This window comes from Ornithorhynchus anatinus, chromosome 1, assembly GCF_004115215.2.
Source record: "Ornithorhynchus anatinus isolate Pmale09 chromosome 1, mOrnAna1.pri.v4, whole genome shotgun sequence".
NCBI classification, from domain to species: domain Eukaryota; kingdom Metazoa; phylum Chordata; class Mammalia; order Monotremata; family Ornithorhynchidae; genus Ornithorhynchus; species Ornithorhynchus anatinus.
In genome coordinates, this window is record NC_041728.1 from 182,168,052 (window position 1) to 182,182,648 (window position 14,597).

A 14,597-nucleotide genomic window follows, 5' to 3' on the forward strand; every position below is an offset into this window, starting at 1 on the left:
TGACCTTGCATCCACCCTAGCGCTGAGAACAGTGCCTGGCACGTAGTGAACGCTTAACAAATAATAATAATAGTATTTGTTTAGCGCTCACGACGTGCCAAGCTCTGTTCTCAGCACTGGGAAGAATACAAGGTCATCAGGTTGTCCCACGTGGGGATCCCAGTCTTCATCCCCATTTTCCAGATGACGGAACTGAGGCCCAGGGAAGTGAAGTGATTTGCCCAGTCACATGGCTGACAGGTGGCAGAGCCGGGATTAGAACCCTTGACCTTTGACTCCCAAGTCCGGGCTCCTGCCACTGAGCCACTCTGCTTCTCTACCGTCGTTATGATGATGACGATTATTATTACCGGGGAGGGCCCGGCGTCCCCAGAACCGGGGCTGACGCGGGACTGACATCCCCCACCCCACCCCGCAGATAAGCGGTCCCTGCAGTCGGATCCGGGGGTGACCACGGTCTCGTGCAAGGACGGCCGGCAGCTCCTGACGGTGCCACGGGTGGGCAAGCGCCACGCGGGCCTGTACGAATGCTCTGCCACCAACCCCTTGGGCAGCGCCGTCAGCTCCTGCACCTTGGCCGTGGCCCGTAAGAGATGGGGGGCGTGGGATGGGGGGCTCTGGGGAGGAGGGGGCCTAGGGATCCCGGACCTCACCCATCTTCCCTCTCTCCCCTTCCCCCGGGTTAGGCACCCCGGCCAAGCCCGCTCCTCCCGAGGTGCCGCAGAAGTACCGGGACACCGCGCTGGTCCTCTGGAAGCCCGGGGATGGACAGGCGCCCTGCAGCTACACCTTGGAGCGACGGGTGGATGGTGAGGGGCAGGGGTAGGGGCGAGGGGGTGGCGGGGAGGGGAGGGAGAGAGGTCAGAGGGCATGGGGAGCCAGGGGAGGGGGAGAGAAGCCTGAGGGGCGTGAGGGGGCCAGGGGCGAGAAAAGCTCCGGGAGCCCGGGGAGGTAAAGGCAGGGAGAGAGGTCAGAGGGCATGGGGGGGAGAGGGGAGGGAGAGAGAAGGTCGGGGGGCATGAGTGGGTCAGGAGGGAGAAAAGGTCATGGGACATGGGGAAGGGGAGAGAGAGAGGTCGGGGAGCATGGGGGGTGGAGGGAGGGAGAGAGAAGGGCGAGGAGCACGAGGGGGTGAGGAGGGAGAAAAGGTCGGGGTCATGGGAAGGTGAAGGGAGGGAGAGAGGTCGGGGGGCATGGAGGGTTAAAGGGAGGGAGGGAAAATGTCGGGGGGCATGAGAGGGCAAGGGGGAGGAAAGGTTGGGGGGCACGGGGAAGTGAATGGAGGGAGAGAGGTCGGGGGGCATGGAGGGTTAAAGGGAGGGAGGGAAAATGTCGGGGGGCATGAGAGGGCAAGGGGGAGGAAAGGTTGGGGGGCACGGGGAAGTGAATGGAGGGAGAGAGGTCGGGGGCATGGGGCGAGGGGAGGGAGAGAGAAGGTGGGGGGCATGGGGTGCGGGAAGGGAGAGAGGTCGGGGGGCATGGGGAGTGAGGGGAAGGGGAGAGAAGGTCAGGGACACGGGGAAGTGAAGGGAGGGAAAGAAGTCGGGGGCTTGGGGTGAGGGGAAGGGAAGAGAAAGTCAGGGGACGGGAGAAGTTGAAGGGGAGAAAAGGGTGGGGGGCATGGGGAGGTGAAGGGAGAAAGAAGGTCTGGGGGCGTGAGAGGGCGAGGGGGGAGAAAAGGTGGGGGGACATGGTGAGGTGAAGAGAGGGGGAGAGAGAAGGTCAGGGGAATGGGGGGGTGAGGGGAGAGGGAAAGAAGGCATGGGGGTGAGGAGAGGGGGAGAGAAGGTCAGGGGGATGTGAGAGGTTGAAGGGGAGAAAAAGTCACGGGCCATGAGGAGGTGTGAAGGGAGGGACAGAGGAGGACGGGGGCATAGGGAGGTGAAGGGAGAGAGAAGGTCAAGGGACTTGAGAGGATGAGGGGCGAGAAAAGGTCGGGGGGCATGGGGAGGTGAAGGGAGGGAGGGAGGTCTGAGGGTATGGTGGGGCGAGGGGAGGAAGGGAGAAGGTGGGGGCACGGGAGATGCTCTCCTGTCCACCCCACTGCTCGTCCTCCCGCCCGACCTGTCCTCCCCACCGGCCATCGGTGAGCTCACGCCCCGCTCTCCTTCCGTCCACCCCACTGCCCGCCTCCCCCACACCCGGCCTCCCTCTCAGGCGGCCTCCTGCCTGTCCTGTCCTCCTCTCTGGCCCTCAGTGACTTCACGGCCCGCTCTCCGTCCTCCCTCCGTCCTCTCCGCCGGCCTTCAGTGAGCTCACGCCCCGCTCTCCTTCCGTCCAGCCCACTGGCCGGCCTCCCCCACGCTCCGCTCCTCACCCACCCTGTTGAGCTCATGGCCCCCCTCCCTCCTCCCTCCATCCTCCCTTCCCTCCTTTTCTTCCTTCGTCCCTTCCCTCCACCCTTCCCTCCCTAGAAGCAGCATGATGTAGTGGCAAGACCCCGGGCCTGGGAGTCAGAAGGACCTGAGTTCTAATCCCAGCTCCGCCACTTGTCCGCTGTGTGGCCTCGGGCGAGCCGCTTCACCTCTCTGGGCCTCGGTTCCCTCATCTGGAAAATGGGGATGAAGACTGTGAGCCCTGTGCGGGACGGGGGCCGTGTCCAACCCGATCTGCTCGTATCCACCCCGGCGCTTAATACCGTGCCCGGCATAGAATGATTATATTATTCATCCATTCGATCGTATTTATCGAGCACTTGCTATGTGCAGAGCACTGGACCAAGCCTGTGGGATGACATGCAAATTCTTGAAGTGTGCCATATTGTTCTATTTATTTTTATTAATGAGGTGTATATATCTATAATTCTATTTATTTACCTGCTTTGGTGTCTCTCGCCCCCCTTCTAGACTGTGAGCCCACTGTGGGCAGGGATTTTCTCTATTTGTTGCTGAATTGTACTTCCCAAGTGCTTAGTACTGTGCCCTGCACACAGTAAGCGCTCAATCAAATACGATCGAATGAATAGCAAGCGCTTAACAAATCCCATCATTATTATCAGTATTGCTTCGCTTCTCTGTGCCTCAGTTTCCTCACCTGTACAATAGGGATGGCGACTGTGAGCCCCATGTGGGACAGGGACTGTGTCCAACCCGATTACCTTGTATCTTCTCGCTGCCCGGCCTCCTCACCCCCCTTGTTGCGCTCCCGACCCCCCTCCCTCCTCCCTCCATCCTCCTTTCCTTCCTTCCTTTTCTTTCTTCCTCCCTTCCCTCCAATAATGGTATTTATTGAGCGCTTACAGTACGCAGAGCACTGTGCCGAGCGCCCGGGAGAGTCCAGCACGCTTAGAACGGTGCTCGGCGTTACTCATTATTCCTGTTATTGTTCTTATCAGGGGAGTCAGAGTGGCTGTGCGTGAGCACGGGAATCAGCGACTGCTACTATAACGTGAGCCAGCTGCCCCTCGGGGTGGCCGTCCGCTTCCGCGTGGCCTGCGTGAACCGGGCCGGGCAAGGCCCCTTCAGCAACGCCTCCGAGAGGGTCCTCGTGGGGGCCGCAGGTCAGCGGCTCTGGCCCCCGGGGCCTCCTTTCGGCTGGACGGGGCTACCCGGGGTGGGGGCGGCCGCGCGGGAGAGGCAGCGGGGGCCTAGCGGCGAGAGCCCGGGCTGGGGGGTCAGAGGACGCGGGTTCTCATCCCGGTGGCGGCGAGCAGCCTCACTCCTCAGTTCCCTCATCTGGAAGATGGGGGTGACGACTGTGAGCCCCACGGGGGACAACCTGATGACCTCGTCTCTATCCCAGCGCTTAGAACAGTGAGTATGGTATGGTAACAAATACCATCATGATATTAATAAGAAGAATGATGGCATCTGTTAAGTGCTTACTATGGGCCAAGCACTGTTCTAAGCACTGGGGGATGCGAGGACATCAGGTTGCCCCACGTGGGGCCTCCCAGTCAACCCCCATTTTAAAGATGAGGTCGCTGAGGCCCAGAGAAGTGAAGTGACTTGCCCAAAGTCACCCAGCTGACAAGCGGCGGAGCTGGGATTAGAACCCGTGACCTCTGACTCCCAAGTCCGTGTTTTTTCCACTAAGCCACGCTGCTTTTCTTAAGAAGACCTGGCACCCAACGTTCTGGTGTGACAGCAGGGGAAGGGGGAACTAGAAACCGCGTAGATGCCCCTACCCGATACTGTTCATTCATTCAACTCAATCGTATTTATTGAGCGCTTACTGCGTGCACTGCACTAAATGCTTTGGACTGTACTAAGTAATGAACTGTAATAATGTTGGTATTTGTTAAGCGCTTACTATGTGCAGAGCACTGTCGTAAACGCTGGGGGAGATACAGGGTCATCAGGTGGTCCCACGTGAGACTCACACTTAATCCCCATTTTACAGATGAGGTCACTGAGGCCCAGAGAAGTTAAGTGACTTGCCCACAGTCACACAGTTGACAAATGGCAGAGCCGGGACTCGAACCCATGATCTCGGACTCCCAAGCCCGGGCTCTTTCCACTGAGCCACGCTGCTTCTCCTGTACTAAGTAGCGTCTAAGTATTCATCCAACAGTATTTATTGAGCGCTTACTGTGTGCAGAGCACTGGACTAAGCTCTTGGAATGGACTATTTGGCAACAGAGACAGACCATACCTGCCCAGTGACGAGTTCACAGTCTAAATGGGGGAGACTTACAGCAAAGCAAAACAGAACAAAACAACATCATCAAGATAAATAGAATCATAGAGATATACACATCATTAACAAAATAAATAGGGGAATAAATAATATATACAAAGGAGCACGGTGCTGAGGGGAGGGGAAGGGGGAGAAGCAGAGGGTCGGGGGGGGAGGGGAGGAGGAGCAGAGGGAAAAGGGGGGCTCAGTGTGGGAAGGCCTCCTGGAGGAGGTGACCTCTCAGGAGGGTTTTGAAGAGGGCAAGAGAGTCAGTTTGGCGGAGGTGAGGAGGGAGGGCGTTCCGGGACGGCGGGAGGACGGGGGCCGGAGGTCGACGGCGGGATAGGCGAGAACGGGGGACGGTGAGGAGGTGAGCGGCAGAGGAGTGGAGCGTGCGGGGCGGGCAGGAGAAAGAGAGAAGTGAGTTACCCAAGGTAACACAGCGGGCAGGCGGCAGAGCCGGGATTAGAATCCAGGTCCTCAGATTCTCACGGCTCCTCGCATTAGACCACACCACCTTCCAGTCCCCTGCCCGCTGGGCACCCACGTGGCCTAGAAAGAACGGTAAACTGGAAGCTTGACTCGAGGCCGTAAGCTCGCTGTGGGCAGGGAATGTGTCCGTTCTAGTGTTGCGTTGTCCTCTCCCTAACCCTTGGTACAGTGTTCTGCAAACGGTGAGCGCTCCATAAATACGATGGATTGGCTAAGCAGGGGGCCAAGGGGGGCGAGCTACGTGGGAAGCAGCGTGGCTTAGTGGGCAAACACCGGGCCTGGGAGTCAGAAGGACCTGGGTTCTAATCCCAGCTCCGCTACTGGTCGGCTGGGTGACCTTGGGTAAGTCACTTCACTATTCTGGGCCTCAGTTCCCTCATCTGGAAAATGGAGATGAAGACTGTGAGTCCCTTGTGGGACAGGGACAGAGTCCAACCCCAGTTGCTTCTACCCACCCCAGCACTTAGTACAGTGCCTGGCACATAGTAAGCGCTTAACAAATACCACAGTTATCAATCCAGGGAATACTGTGGCCTAGGGGATAGAGCCCGGCCCTGGGAGTCAGAAGGACCTGGGTTCTAATCCCAGCTCCACCACTTGTCTGCTGGGTGACCTGGGGCAAGTCGCTTCACTTCTCTGGGCCTCAGTTCCCTCATCTGGAAAATGGGGGTGAAGACTGGGAGCCCCACGGGGGACGGGAACTGCGTCCAAGCTGATTGGCTTGTATCTACCCCAGCGCTCAGTACACAGTAAGGGCTTAACAGATACCGCGACGCTAATAATCCGGGTGGACACTCCAGCATTCCCCGGCTCCTGAGGGCCAGTCTGGCGGCCTCTCCGGGTGACGCTTCCCTTCCCTCTCTCGCACCAGGTTCCCCGTCCGCATCTCCGGCTTTCCCGCAGCCCACCCCGGCGACCTCCGGGCCGGACAGGACGCCCTCCCTCCCGTCCCCGCCGGTCTCTCCGTCCTCCCCGGTTCCGCCCTCTACCCCGGGCTCTCCCCCCTGCCCCTCGCCGGCCTCCACCCCGGCATCCGCCCCAACCCCGGCCTCCGCCTTGACCTCTGCCCTTTCACCCGCCTCCACCCCGGCCTCCACCCTCACACCTACCCCCACTCCAGCCTCCGCCCCTCTCCCGTCTGCAGCCGCCCCCTCCTCGCCCTCCTCCCCCCTACCTCCCTCCGCTCCCGGCCGCCCCCGGCCTCCTCTCCGGGCTGGGGGTCCCCCTCCGCCGACTCCTCCGAGGAAGCGGCGCGGCCTCCCGGCCGGCCGGCCCACGCCCGGGTCTCCTGCCCCGGAGCCCCCGGCCCCCTTGTACATGGTGACCTCCTTCGTGTCCGAGTCCCCGGACCCGACCCGAGTGACCGGCGTCGGGGGGGGAAATGACCCGGGCGGCGCCCCCGCCGTCTCGCCCGGCCCCGAGGGCACCGTGCTGCGCCAGGGACCCCCCCAGAAGCCCTACACCTTTCTGGAGGAGAGAGCCAGGTAAGCGCACGTCCGGTGGGAGGCCGGGCCCGCTGCTAGCCCCAGAGGAGGCTGTGTGACCTCTGACCTCCCCTCCCGCCCGACACACCGCTCTCAGCCCTCCCTGCCCCCTCCCCCGCCCCCCTCTTGGACATCACCCACCCGCTCGAATAATCATGGTATTTGTTAAGCGTTGACTATGTGCCAAGCCCTGGATTAGATGCGAGGTCATCAGGTTGGCTCGCGCGGGGCTCGCGGTCTTCATCCCCATTTGACAGATGAGGTCACTGAGGCCCAGAGAAGTGAAGCGGCCGGCCCGAGGTCACACAGCAGACAAGTGCGGAGGCGGGATTAATAATAATAATGTTGGTATTTGTTAAGCGCTTACTGTGTGCAGAGCACTGTTCTAAGCGCTGGGGTAGACACAGGGGAATCACGTTGTCCCACGTGGGGCTCCCGGTCTTCATCCCCATTTTACAGATGAGGTAACTGAGGCCCAGAGAAGGTAAGAGACTTGCCCAAAGTCACACAGCTGACAAGTGGCCGAGCCGGGATTCGAACCCACGTCCTCTGACTCCTAAGCCCGGGCTCTTGCCACTAGGCCAGGCTGCTAGACATCCATCCCCCTTCCCAACTCCCTTACCAACCCCCGCTCTCGGCCTCCCTACGCCCCCACCCCGCCCCGTCCCTGCCCCCTCCCCATTCCAGCCCAGCTCCCTCCGTCCTGCTCTCAATCTCCCCCGCCAACCCTATTCGTTCATTCGATAGTACTTATTGAGCGCTTACCACGTGCAGAGCACTGTACTAAGTGCTTGGAATGTACTCTAAGCTCATTGTGGGCAGCGATTGTGCCTGTTTATTGCTGTACAGTGCTCTGCACACAGTAAGCGTTCAATAAAGACGATTGAATGAATGAATCCCTGCCCCCTTTTCCTGCCCCGTCTTGACATCCCTGTCCGACCCCTAACCCTCTCACACGGCCCCCATTCATTCATTGTGAGTCGTATTTATTGAGCGCTTACTGTGCGCAGAGCACTGGACTAAGCGCTTGGGAGAGGACGCTAGAACAATAAACAGACACGTTCCCTGCCCCCAACGAGCTGATAGTCCAGAGAAGGGGAGACAGACATGAATAGAAAGCAATAAATGACAGATCTGGACATAAGAAGCAGCATGGCGTAGCGGCTAGACCCCGGGCGCGGGGATCAGAAGGTCGTGGGTTCGAATCCCGGCGCCGCCACTTGTCTGCTGGGTGACCCAGGGCAAGTCTCTTCACTTCACTGGGCCTCGGTGGCCTCGTCTGTAAAATGGGGATTGAGACCGTGAGCCCCACGTGGGCCAGGGACTGCGCCCAACCCCATTTGCTTGTCTCCACCCCAGAGTTTAGAACGGTGCCTGGTACATAGTGAGCGCTTAACAAATACCATAATTATTCCAAGCGCTTAGTACGGTGCTCTACACACAGTAAGCGCTCCATAAATACGATTGAATGAATGAATGTAAGCGGTGGGGGGGATGAAGAAAGGGAGCAGGTCAGGGCGACGCAGAAGGGAGAGGGAGAAGAGGAAAGAGGGGGGCCGAGTCCAAGAAGGCCTCTTGGAGGAGGTGGGCCTCGACTGAGGCGCTGAAGGCCGGGGGAGGGTCACTGTCCGTCGTCTCCCCCGTGATGCGGCAGGGGCCGGTTCGGCGTGATCCGGGAGTGCCGGGAGAACGCGACGGGCCGACACTTCGTGGCCAAGATCGTGCCCTACGAGGCGGAGGGGCGGCGGCGGGCGCTGCAGGAATACGAGGTGCTGCGGGGCCTGCACCACGAGCGGATCATGGCTCTGCACGAGGCCTACGTCACCCCCCGCTACCTCGTCCTCATCGCCGAGAGCTGCGGGCCCCGGGAGCTGCTCTGCGGCCTCAGCGACAGGTAGGACCCCCCCCACAGATCCCCCCAGGTCCCCGACCCCCAGACCCTCCCCCGGGACCGGAGAGCGGGACGCCGGGACGCGGGAGAGGGAACATCGGAGACCCCGGGACGGGGGGTGGCGGGGGGGATCCTGGGGTGGGGGGACCCCTGAAGCGGGGGCTAGAATGAGGGGAGCGGAGACGGCGGAGACCCCCGTGATCAGGGACCCCCCCCCAAGAAGCGGGGAGCGAGGATGGGGGGCTATGGAGCCGGGAGCACGGAGAAGCGACGCCAGGGATTTGTTTTTGTGTGTTTTGGGGTATTTGTTAAACGCTTACTAAGGAAGCGCTTTGGGGAAGCAGCGTGGCTTAATGGCAAGAGCCCGGGCTTGAGAGTCAGAGGTCATGGGTTTGAATGCCGGCTCTGCCGCTTGTCAGCTGTGTGACTGGGGGCAAGTCACTTCACTTCTCTGGGCCTCACTTCCTTCATCTGTAAAATGGGGATTAAGACTGTGAGCCTCACGTGGGACAATCTGATTACTCTGTATTTACCCCAGTGCTTAGAACAGTGCTCTGCACATAATAAGTGCTTAACAAATACCAACATTATTATTATTATTACTATGTGCCAAGCACTGTTCTAAGCTCTGGGTGCTCATTCGATCGTATTTATTGAGTGCTTATTGTGTGCAGAGCACTGTACTAAGGGCTTGGAATGTACAATTCGGCAACAGAGACAATCCCTGCCCAACAACGGGCTCACAGTCTAAAAGGAGTAATAATGATAATATTCATGTTTGTTCTAAAAGGAGTAGATACAAGGTCATGAGGTTGTCCCACGTGGGGCTTACAGTCTTCCCCATTTTACAGATGAGGTCACCGAGGCCCAGAGAAGTAAAGTGACTTGCCCAAAGTCACACAGCTGATGAGTGGCAGAGCGGGGATTAGAACCCACAGCCTCTGACTCCCAAGCCCTTGCTCTTTCCACTGAGCCGTGCTGCTTCTCATTTGGGGGCCACAGGGTGGGGAACAGGGACTCGGGGGCTGGAGAGTAGGGAACAATAATAATAATAATAATAATAATGAAGATGATATTTCTTAAGCGCTTACTATGTGCCAAGCATTGTTCTAAGCCCTGGGGTTGATACAAGGTCATCAGGATGGACCCAGTCCCTGTCCCACATGGGGCTCACGCTCAATCCCCATTTTACAGAGGAGGCCACTGAGGCCCAGAGAAGTGAAGCGACTTGCCCCAGGTCACACAGCTGACAAGTGGCGGAGCCGGGATTAGAACCCACGACCTTTGACTCCCCAGCCCCGGCTCTTGCCACTAGGCCACGCTGCTTCCAGCGTGGGCCAGAGAATGGGGTGCGGGGGCGGTCGGGGATTGGGAAGCAGGGAGGAGGGTCCAGGGAACAGGGACCCCCGGACCAGAAAGTGGGTTATGGGGGCTGAGAAGCGGAAAGAGGGGAATAGGGAGCCAGGCCAGTCATTCGTTCATTCATTCGATCGTATTTATTAAGCAACTACTGTGTGCAGAGCACTGTACGAAGCGCTCGGGGAAGTACAGTACAACAATAAACAGCCACATTCCCTGCCCACAACGAGCTTACAGTCTGGAGGCGGGGAGACAGACAGCAATAAAAATAAATGAATAACAGATGTGGACATCAGGGCAGGGATCGTCTCTATCTGTTGCCGAATTGTCCATTCCAAGCGCTTAGTACAGTGCTCTGCACATAGTAAGCACTCAATAAATACTACTGAATGAATGATAATAACGATGGTATCTGTTAAGCACTTACTATGTGCCAAGCACTGTGGTGGGGGGCTGGGAGGGGGGATGAATAAAAGGAGCAAATCAGGGTGACTCAGAGGGAGGGGGAGATGAGACGGAGAAGAGCGTGGCGTAGTGGGTAGACCTTGGGCCCGGGAGTCAGGAGGTCATGGGTTCTAATCCCGGCTCCGCCACGTGTCTGCTGTGTGACCTTGGGCAAGTCACTTCACTTCTCTGGGCCTCGGTTCCCTCAGCTGGAAAATGGGGATGGAGACTCCGAGCTCCGTGTGGGACAGGGACTGAGTCCAACCCGATTTGTTTGTATCCACTGCAGCACTTAGTACGGTGCCTGGCACCTAGTAAGCGCTTAACCGATACCATAATTATGAGTATCATTATAATAGGAGAAAAAGTGGGGATCAGCCCGGGAATAATAATGATGGTTTTCGTTAAGCGCTTACTAGGTGCCAAGCGCTGTTCTAAGTGCCGGGAAGGCCTCCTGGAGGAGGTGGGCCATCGATAAGGCTTCGAAGTGGGGGGAGAGTCGTCGTCTGTGGGATTTGAGGGGGGAGGGCGTTCCGGGCCGGAGGCGGGACGTGGGCCGAGGGGCGGCGGCGGGCCGGGCGAGCCGGACGCCCAGTGAGGAAGTTAGCGGCACCAGAGGAGCGGAGTGTGCGGCTCGGCCTGGAGAAGGAGAAGGGAGGTAGGGTGGGAGGGTTGGGCAAGTCACTTTAACCTCTCTGGGCCTCAGTTCCCTCGTCGGAGAAGCAGCGTGGCTCGGTGGCAAGAGCCCGGGCTCGGAAGTCAGAGGCCGTGGGTTCTAATCCCGGCACCGCCGCTTATCGGCTGGGTGACTTTGGGCCAGTCACTTCGCTCCTCTGGGCCTCAGTGACCTCATCTGTAAACTGGGGATGAAGACCGTGAGCCCCACGGGGGACAACCTGATGACCTCGTATCTACCCCAGCGCTTAGAAGAGTGCTTGGCACATCTTACCAAATCCCCTCACTGTCATCGTTCTCGTCTCCCCCGCCGGCAGGTTCCGGTACTCGGAGGAGGACGTGGTGACCTACGTGGTCCAGCTGCTGCAGGGCCTGGACTACCTGCACGGCCGCCACGTCCTCCACCTGGACATCAAGCCCGACAACCTGCTGCTCTCGCCCTCCAACACCCTGAAGATCGTGGACTTCGGCAGCGCTCGGCCCTACAGCCCCAACGCCCTGCGACCCCTGGGCTACCGCACGGGCACCTTGGAGTTCATGGGTGGGTCACCGCCGGGCCACCCTCCCTCCCCTCCCCCTCCCACAACAACCCCCTGTCCCGGCGGGGCCTGGACTTCCCGCTCTTTCCCCCCGCAGCTCCCGAGATGGTGAAAGGGGACCCCATCGGCTCGGCCGCTGACATCTGGGGGGCCGGCGTGCTGGCCTACATCATGTGAGCCACCCCAGGCCCTCCCGGGACCCCGTCGTCTCGAGACCGCCTCCCCCCGCATCCCGGTCGGCCCTCTGGGGGGCTGCCCTTCCCCCTCCCCCCGATACACAGACACACACACACACCTCAGAACATTCCCAAGACTCGGCCCCCCTACGGTCCCCCCACCCCCCCAGCCAATTCCTGGACTCCCCCAGCCCCAGGGACCCTCCCCACATCCACCCTTCCTAGACTTTCCCGTTTCTGCCTCACCCCCCACCCAACACAGACATACACTTTCACACTCCACACCTGCCCTCCCGCACTTCCCTGCCTTTGTACCCCTACACACAAACACAACCGCCCACCCCCCTTCAGGGACCCTCCCCACGCTCTCCCTCCTTGAAACTTCCCTGCCTTTGTTCCCCCAACACGCTCTCGGCCCCCCTCCCCCCCACCAGGGACCCTCCCCACGCCCTCCCCTCCCCGGACGTCCCCGCCTCTGCCGGCCCCCTCCCCGGGGACCCTCCCTCCCCACTGAGGGTCCCCTTAATGCCCAGGTTGTCCGCTTCTCCCCCAGGCTGAGCGGCCGGTCCCCCTTCTACGAGCCCGACCCCCGGGAGACGGAGAACCGCATCGTGGGGGGCCGCTTCGATGCTTTCCAGCTGTACCCCAACACCTCCCAGAGTGCCGCCCTTTTCCTACGCAAGGTCCTCGCCGTCCACCCCTGGTGAGCCGGATTTGGGGGGACCCCCCCCCCCTTCTTGCCGACCCCCTCTTCCCTCCCTGACTGCCCCTCTCTCACTGAGGAAGCTGAGCCTCTCCCATCTCACCTCCCCTGGCCCGCACATGCACGCATTTATTAATAATAATAATAGCAATAATGGTGTTTGTTAAGCACTTCCTATGTGCCAAGCACTGTTCTAAGCACTGCGGTAGATACGAGGTCAACAGGTTGGACACAGTCCCTGTCCCACACGGGGCTCTCATTCTTAATCTCCATTTTACAGGTGAGGGAATTGAGGGCCAGAGGAGTGAAGTGATTCGCCCAAGGTCACACAGCAGACAATGATAACAAAAATAATAATTATGGTTTTTGTTAAGCGCTTACTATGTGCCAAGCACTATTCTAAGCGCTGGGGGAGATACAAGGACATCAGGTTGTCCCATGTGGGGTTCACGGTCTTGATCCCCATTTTACAGATGAGGTAACTGAGGCACAGAGAAGTGAAGCGACTTAGCCAAGGTCACCCGACTGACAAGCAGCGGAGTCGGGATTAGAACCCATGGCTTCTGACTCCCAGGCCCGGGCTCTCGCCGCTAGGCCATGCTGTTTCTCCTATGAGGGAACTGAGGCCCAGAGAGGTTAAAGTGACTTGCCCAACCCTCCCACCCTACCTCGCTTCTCCTTCTCCAGCCTGAGCCGCACACTGCGCTCCTCAACGTATTAATAATAATGTTGGTATTTGTTAAGCGCTTACTCTGTGCAGAGCACTGTTCTAAGTGCTGGGGGAGATACGGAGTCGTCAGGTTGTCCCGCATGCGGGTCACAGTCTTCATCCCCATTTTACAGGTGAGGTAACTGAGGCCCAGAGAAGTCGGGAGTCAGAGGTCATGGGTTCGAATCCCAGATCTGCCACTTGTCAGCTGTGTGACTGTGGGCAAGTCACTTCACTTCTCCGGGCCTCAGTTTCCTCATCTGTAAAATGGGGGTTAACTGGGAGCCTCACGTGGGGCAACCTGATTCCCCTGGGTCTACCCCGGCGCTCAGAACGGTGCTCTGCACATAGTAAGCGCTTCACAAATACCAACATTATGATTATTACGTGACTTGCCCTCGGTCACACAGCTGACAAGTGGCCGAGCCGGGATTCGAGCCCGTGACCCCCGACTCCCAAGCCCGGGCTCGTAGAGCAGAGGGAGGGAGTAGGATAAAAACCCAGGGCCTTCGGACCTCCAGGCTCTAGCCGCTAAGCCACGCTGCTTCTCCGCACCCTCCCCCGCCCAGGAGCCGGCCGTCGCCGCGGGACCCCCCCCGCCCCACACTCAGGGCCCGCGGTCACCACCGATGCCGCTCCCGGTCTCCGTGGTCACCGCTGCCCCGGCCCCCGGGGTCACCCCTCTGCACCCACCCCCACCCGGGAGCTGGCCCGTCACCGCGGGACTCCCACCCGTGGGTCCCGGGGGTCACCCCCGGTCCCCGGGGTCACGCCTCCGCGCCCCGTCCCCCCCGTCCAGGAGCCGTCCGTCGCTGCGGGACTGCCTGTCCCACCCGTGGCTGCAGGACGCCTACCTGATGAAGCTGCGACGCCAGACTCTCACCTTCACCACCAACCGGCTCAAGGAGTTCCTGGGCGAGCAGGGCCGTCGCCGGGCCGAGGCCGCCACCCGACACAAGGTGCTGCTGCGCCCCTACCCCGGCGGCCCCTGACCCCCGCCCGGACACCCCCTCCTCCCCCCCGCCCCCGGACCCCTGCCACCGGGACATCGCGGGGGCCGGCCGGCGGCCCTCCGGCCGGGGGACGTCGACGGGGGACGCCGGGCCTACTCGGCACCGCCAGCCGGAAGCCGGGACCGGGCGATATACCTCAACAACACCCCCCGGGCGGGGACGGCGGGGACGACGACACCCCCCCCCCCCCCCGACCCCGCCTGGGCCCTGGAGGAGAGGGGCTACGGGGCGGCGGAGGGGGGAGGACGGCGAAGGGAGAGAGGAGGCAGGGAGGACAAGGAAGCGGAGCGAGGGAGGGAAGAAGTCTTTCGGGAATGGAGGGAAGGAGGTTGGGGATCGTTGAGGAGGTGGGGGTTAAGGGGGCGAGGAGCGGGAAAAGGAGGTGAAGGGGTTGGGGGGCGAGACGGGAGGGGAAGCATGGAGCTGGGAGCGCTGAGCACGGTGCTCTGTACGCAGGGAGCGCTCCATAAATCCGACCGAGTGAAGTCCGCGGAG

The 14,597-nt window shown here is 60.3% G+C and overlaps 1 protein-coding gene across 1 annotated transcript in view; it reads left to right on the plus strand.

Moving 5' to 3' along the window:
• The window catches only part of SPEG (striated muscle enriched protein kinase), a 143,307-nt gene extending 129,212 nt beyond the window's left edge, over positions 1–14,095 (plus strand). Inside the window, 9 exon segments of the mRNA XM_029063161.1 lie at positions 419–586; positions 687–809; positions 3,335–3,499; positions 5,981–6,593; positions 8,248–8,487; positions 11,280–11,503; positions 11,599–11,674; positions 12,231–12,380; positions 13,889–14,095. Coding sequence (XP_028918994.1) covers positions 419–586; positions 687–809; positions 3,335–3,499; positions 5,981–6,593; positions 8,248–8,487; positions 11,280–11,503; positions 11,599–11,674; positions 12,231–12,380; positions 13,889–14,081 — 1,952 coding nt within the window. The 3' untranslated portion in view covers positions 14,082–14,095.
• Positions 14,096–14,597: the final 502 nt, after the last annotated feature.